This window comes from Mirounga angustirostris, unplaced genomic scaffold (genome assembly GCF_029215605.1).
Source record: "Mirounga angustirostris isolate CCGP_5_RB_7025 unplaced genomic scaffold, mMirAng1.0.hap1 SCAF_8, whole genome shotgun sequence".
NCBI lineage: Eukaryota > Metazoa > Chordata > Mammalia > Carnivora > Phocidae > Mirounga > Mirounga angustirostris.
Window position 1 is genome coordinate 73,966,280 of NW_026991716.1, and position 7,092 is coordinate 73,973,371.

At 38.7% G+C, this 7,092-nt stretch overlaps 1 protein-coding gene across 1 annotated transcript; it reads right to left on the minus strand.

The window, feature by feature from the left end:
• Window positions 1-6,040: 6,040 nt before the first annotated feature.
• On the minus strand, window positions 6,041-6,570 carry LOC123837029 (cilia- and flagella-associated protein 276-like). The gene has a single exon (XM_045866035.3). The coding sequence runs from the start codon at window positions 6,555-6,557 to the stop codon at window positions 6,072-6,074; it is 486 nt and encodes a 161-aa protein (XP_045721991.1). The 5' UTR covers window positions 6,558-6,570; the 3' UTR covers window positions 6,041-6,071.
• Between the last annotated feature and the right edge of the window lie 522 nt (window positions 6,571-7,092).

A 7,092-nucleotide genomic window follows, 5' to 3' on the forward strand; every position in this document is an offset into this window, starting at 1 on the left:
TTGTGGACAGCATATTGATGGGTCTTGTTTTTTTATCCAATCTGATACCCTGTGTCTTTTGATTGGGGCATTTAGCCCATTTACATTCAGGGTAACTATTGAAAGATATGAATTTAGTGCCATTATATTGCCTGCAAGGTGACTGTTACTGTATATTGTCTCTCTTCCTTTCTGGTCTGTGTTACTTTTAGTCTCTCTCTTTGCTTAGAGGACCCCTTTCAATATTTCATGTAGGGCTGTTTTGGTGTTCATAATTCTTTTAGTTTTTGTTTGTCCTGGAAGCTTTTTATCTCTCCTTCTATTTTCAGTGACAGCCTATCTGGATATAGTATTCTTGGCTGCATATTTTTCTCATTTAGTGCCCTGAATATATCATGCCAGTCCTTTCTGGCCTGCCAGGTCTCTGTGGAGAGGTCTGCTAACAATCTAATGTTTCTACCATTGTAGGTTGCACCTCTTGTCCTGAGCTGGTTTCAGGATTTTCTCTTTGTCTCTGAGACTTGTGAGTTTTACTATTAGATGTTGGGGTGTTGACATATTTTTATTAATTTTGAGGCAGTGTTCTCTATGCCTTTTGGATTTTGATGCCTGTTTCCTTCCCCAAATTAGGGAAGGTCTCTGCTATAATTTGCTCCAATATACCTTCTGCTCCTCTCTCTCTCTTCTTCTTCTTCTGGGATCCCAATTATTCTACTGTTCTTTCACTTTATGGTATCACTTATCTCTCGAATCCTCCCCTTGTGATCCAGTAGTTGTTCATCTCTCTTTTTCTCAGTTTCTTTATTCTCCATCATTTGGTCTTCCTATATCACTTGTTCTCTCTTCTGCCTCATTTATCCTAGCAGTTAGAGCCTCCATTTTTTATTGCACTTCATTAATAGCCTTCTTGATTTTGACTTGGTTACATTTTAGTTCTTTTATTTCTCCAGAAAGGTATTCTCTAGTATCTCCTATACTTTTTTTAAGCCCAGCTAGTATCTTTATAATCGTCATTCTGAACTCTAATTCTGACATCTTACTAATGTCTGTATTGGTTAGATCCCTGGCAGTCAGTACTGCCTCTTGTTCTTTTTTTGAGGTGAGTTTTTCCATCTTGTCTTTTTGTTCAGAGAATAGATGAATGAGAGAACAAAATGCTAAAAAAAATGCTAAAAGGGTAACAACGACCCCAGAAAAATATACACTAAACAAATCAGAAGAGATCGGAAACCAGAACAAAAAGAAAGGGAAAAAAAATAAAAGGATATGATCAGGCTGGTGAATAGAACAGAGGCACATACTAGATTTTGGGTGTATTTTGGTCTGTTAGAAGAAATTGCCTCCCCAAGTTTTAAAGAATGAAAAACTTATATATATACAAAAAAGGTAAATATGATGAAGGGATGGAATATGACTATAAAGATGAAAATTAAAAAAGATTTTAAAAAAGGAATTGATAAGTTGGTTGACAAAATAATGAAAAGAATTAAAAAAAAGAGAATGTGATCAGGCAGAAGACTAGGACAACATCATACACTAGATTTAGAAGAAACTGTATCCCAAAATTTTAAAGAAAGAAAAACTTATATGTATACAAATAAATAAGGTTAAATACAATGAAGAGATAGAATCTAACTGTAAAAATGAAAAATTTAAAAAGATTTTAAAAAAGGGATTGATAAGATATTGGTTGAAAAAGGAAAGAAGAAAAATTCAACTAAAAAAATAGAAAAAGAAAAAAGAAAGAAAATTTAAAAAATTAACTTTGAAAGACTAAAGCATCATGGGAAAAAAGCCATGAATTCTATGAGCTGTATTCCCCTAGTGCTGGGGTTTTGTCATTCTCATTGATTGGTAAACTTGGTCCTGGCTGGATGTTCTTGCTGATCTTCTGGGGGAGTGGCTTGTTGCAGTGATTCATAAATGTCTTTGCCAGAGGCAGAATTGCACTGATCTTATCAGGGGCCAGGCTAAGTAATCTCCTCGGGTTTGCTCTCTGTAGGTTTTGTTCCCTGAAAGCTTTCCATACAGCTTTGGAGGATGAGAGTGAAATTGGTGGCCTTTCAATCTCTGGTCCCAGAGGAGCCTAGAACTCGGGGCCCCACTCCTCAGTTTGCCCTCAGAGAAAAGCAGTTACTCCTGTCTCCCTGGTCTCTGGCTGTGCTCTGTCACCCGGCCTGTGGCCCAGCGTTTCTATCTCTGGCACACGACCCTGTTTGGAGTCTCCAAACCTAGCAGATTCCTGTGGTGTGCTCATGCCCTGCTCCTCCCAGGGGAGGAAGGAGAGTCTCCCTGGATCTGCTGCTTTTTGGGTCCCTGCTCGAAGAGCAGTGGCCCAACTGTGCTGTGGATCACAGTTTATGGCAACTGCGAGCTGAGAGCCCACTCCTCAGCTCCATCTTTGCAGTCAGCTTCCCCACTCCAATAGCTGGGAGCTCTGCCACACTCAGGCACCCCCAGTCTTTCTGTGACCCCAAGGGTCCTGAGACCACACTGTCCCAAAGAGGGTTCCACCCCCCACTTAGCCACTGGAGTGACGTCCCTCAGGGGAGCAGACTTCTACAAGTTCTGATTTTGTGCTCCGCTGCTCTATCATTTGCTGGTAGCCAGTTGACAGAGGTTCCCTCCCTCTGCAGTCTGTCTTCCTGAATATTGCGTCGGATTCACTTCTTTGCACGTCCTGCCTTCCAGAAAGTGGTCGCTTTTCTGTTCAGAGAGTTGTTGCTATTCTTTTCCTTGATCTCCTGTTGAGTCTGTAGGTGTTCTGAATGGTTTGATAACTATCTGAATGGTTTGATAACTATCCAGATAACTATCTGAATGGTTTGATAACTATCCAGCTGAATTCCGGGGACCAGACAAAATTTAGGTCTCCAACTCCTCTTCCATCTTGCTCCTCCCCATCCTGATTACATTTTTTAGGATAATTTTCAAGAACTTAATTTAGTTGGCCACAAAGCTATGAACCTACTTTAGGCCTCTAATGTGTTCTGACAAGTTTTTCCAGAAACTCTTCATAAAATTTTGAGAATTCCTGACTTATCACACTCTTCCCAACTCTACTATTAATTTTCAAAACTAATCAGTTTTAAAACATTACCAGTTTTGCAAGTGCAAAGTAGTATTCCACTTATAAATATCCTTGATATTATAATGTCTCATAAGTAATTTATTGTTGGGTATTATATTTTTATTTTTATTGAAGGAGCCAAATATATTTTTAAAAATTGTAATACATTTAATATTTCCTCATTGTTTTCTTCTCTGTGTTTTTTTAGTCTTACTTGTGTTTTCTTTCTTGGAGATTTGAAAGGTATTTATCTACCTTAAATCTATGACTGATTACCCTGAAAGTGTTTGAACATATATTTATCTACATCTTTAGTACTGTAAAAATGAAGGATAAATATTTGAATTCCTCTTTCTCACCTTTAGAGGATGAGGAAATTAGTGTGTTTTTTCTTATCCCAGCTTCTCCTTATCCTCATCATTCCAGCTTCTGTTAACATCCTGGAGTTTTTTCTTTAAAATGATTTAAAAATTACTGTTTTTACATCACTTATCTGCCCTTTCAGGAATTATTTTAAGATTTGAATTTAGTTTTTGTTACAACTAACAAAACTAGTTAGTTTTGTTAAAATAACAAATGTTAAAATAAAAGTATTACATCTGCCACTTAGATTTTAACTTTATGGTTTCAATGTTCATTTTTGAAGGCTTATTTAAAGCATAATTTCTGCATTGAATTTTTATTAAATTAAATGATATCAAATTGCATTATATTGTAATTTCCATTCAAGTCTTAGCTGGAAAATAAGTTCAATTAAAAAAAAAAAAAACCAACCTGTGAGTGGTTTATAATCTGTGACCATGCACATGTAAGAATGACTTTTTGATTTTTTTGTGCATATGAATAACAAATTATTTGGGATTCAAATTTTTTAGTCAAAAAACTTTTTCTCTGAAAGCCTCTGTTGCTGTTGCTTCACAGTTTTCTGACATTTAGCAAAAAAGAGGACCCCCTGCTGGTTTTTGTACATAATTTGTAGGATTTTTTTCCTATGTCTTTATAATTTAACAGTATTATAGAATATCTTGGTGTGGTGTTTTATCATTATTTTGCCTCTTTTCTTTTTTAAAGATATTCTTTATTTATTTGAGAGAGAGAGAGTGAACGTGAGAGAGTGTACAAGTAGGGGGAAGGGCAGAGAGAGAGGGAGAGCACAGGGAGCCTGATGTGGAACAGGGAGCCTGATGTGGAGCAGGGAGCCCAATGTGGGCTCGATCCCAGGAACCTGGGATCATGCCCTGAGCAAGGCAGGCGTGGAACCGGATGAGGCACCCAGGTGCCCCACCTGATACTTTAAATGCAAGTCTTCGCATATTATTTTTGTAATGATTTCCTCTTCTTTTTTTTCTTTTTAAATATTTTATTTATTTATTTGACAGAGAGAGACACAGTGAGAGAGGGAACACAAGCAGGGGGAGTGGGAGAGGGAGAAGCAGGCTCAATCCCAGGACCCTGGGATCATGACCTGAGCTGAAGGCAGACACTTAACGACTGAGCCACCCAGGTGCCCCTGTAATGATTTCTTCTTTAGGTATAACTATAATTCTCATGAGTGATTTATCTTCTCTGTCTTTTACTTCTTCATTCCCATTATTTGAATACCTTTGTCCTTTTCCTGTACATTCTTGGAAAGCTTCTCAGGTTTGTCCTTTATAAGCAAAGATTGTGTTTTTAATCACAGTGCTAAACCTCTTTTTACTTTCAATGAAAATGTTAATTCTCCTATTGCATTTTGTTTCCTTGCAGTCTTTATCTCACACAACCCATTTTCATCTCATGACACTTTAATCTCATTATTTCAATTTTTTCTTTTAATAGAGGCATGCCTGCTTGGTCATGGTTTCTGATCTCTGGTGGATACAGAAGAAATTCCAACACCAATGTAATTTCCAGAGACACCTTATTCTCAGTGGGCCAGCAGGAGCTTTTGCAGGTGAGTCTTGGTTGCATGTTTTAATACCAAAGATTTGAATCTTTGATCACTTTGAACAAGTCTATTATCTCCCATGTTCTAAAACAGTATTTCAACCTTGACACTATTGGTATTTAGGCCCCATAATTCTTTGTTGTCAGGGGCTGTCATGTGCATTGTAGGATGTTTAGCAGTACCCCTGGGTCCTACCCCCTAGACACCCGTAGCAGGCATGCTACATGCCCCACCCCACTCTTCAACCCCCATATCTCTAGACATTGCCACATGTCCCCTGGGTGCAAAATTGTATCTGGTTGAAAACCACTGCTTTAAAGGAACTTTGCAAAATTAAACTCAATTTAAGAAAGAAAAAAGATCGCTAAGTAGGATAGAGATCAAAATAAGTAAAGAAATCACAAAAAGACATACTTAAAAAGATTTTTTTTTAAAAGATTTTATTTATGTATTTGATAGAGAGAGACACAGCTAGAGAGGGAACACAAGCAGGGGGAGTGGGAGAGGGAGAAGCAGGCTTCCTGCAGAGCAGGGAACCCAATGTGGGGCTCGATCCCAGGACCCTGAGATCATGACCTGAGCCGAAGGCAGACGCTTAATGACTGAGCCACCCAGGTGCCCCCTTAAAAAGATTTTAAAGCAGCACTTATGTTCACAGAAACAACTTGGTGTTTCTAAGAATGGCAGTAGGCCATGAAAGCTCAAAGTGGTAGATAATTCTGTGAATAATGCTATTAGTCAGATAATTACATGACAGCAAAGACAGCAAGAGCTGAGGAATAACAGCCAGGCCACTGTTCCCATCTTCATTGTGGGACTGACATGGATCTAAAAACCAAAAGGACAACAGTCCCATAGATAAATCGGTATTCTGTCCCAGGACATGAGTTCTAAAAGCAAGATAGTACAGTACATTTCAGTGTCTCCAGATACTCTGAAAATTAGGGACTGAAGGAATGTGGTGAGTGCATGTGATTTTTTTTTCCCCCCAGCACAATTCTATTTAATGGAGGTGGGCAGCAGAATGTTCCACTATGATTAATTTAGTCCAGGGACCTGTCAACATTAGATAGAGAAGAAGCCACCATCATTCTTTCAGGAGTAGCCTCCATTGGTGGCTGCAGTGTGAGGGGACACTATGGATCCCTGGATGCTGTGGATAGACTCCTTCTTAGGGTTGATCCAGTGTCTGATGTTAGCTCGGGAAGTGATGGAAGGTGGCGGAGGAGGGAGTAAAAGTTCTCCAGGGAATTGGGTCTTGATGATTCCATGGGTATCCTGGGTGGTCTCCTGGTGTAAGAGTATTTCACTTTTGTTCTTGAATGTCCCTGTGTAGTGGTTGTACAAGGCTGTTAAGCAGAAATCCAGGTCATCCTTTAGTATCTCAGGATCAAAAAAATAAACATCCCACCTCATGGAGGTGATTGTGGGAGTTGAGCTGAGCCAACTCCAGGGTTCCTGTTGCTGAGCAAGGTGAGCTGGGTTCTTACATGGCAGTTTCTTGGAAGCCAGGAGTTTTCCCTGGAAGGTATCATCGTTATCCAATGTAGGGTGCTGGAAGGGGTCTCGGGTGAAAGGCATGGTAAAATGCGGAGTGAGCCGCTGGTGTGAGGGCTGGGAAGCCTGCGCAGCCGCACACCAGTGCATGTGATTTTTAACGAGCAGTGCGACATGACATGAGTCATTTATATCATTTGATGTAAGTTAGTGTTTTTTCTAGGCAAAACTTTTATGTTTTCATAGCAATGTAATCTGAGGCTCACCCCATTTGAAATAGGTTTCACTGTCTAGAAAAGAGTTTATTGTTTAAATTTAACCAGACAAACAATATGATACAACTAATATGATTACATAATTTTTTGGCAAGTATTCTGCATTTTCTCCTTTTAAATTTAAAGGCAATTATTGGCACAGACTTAATTACACTGTCATTTAAATGAATTTGTATCTATATTGGAATGGGTTCAATATACCACTATGAAATGTGTTTTTGCCATTGTTTTCTTTACTGTCCTTGTTCAAAAAGAAAATGACTAATGTCTTCTGGTAATAGCAATTGCAGGAAAAGATGGTTGATGTAGCAACAGAATCCTTCATGAACAACATTCAACTTTTT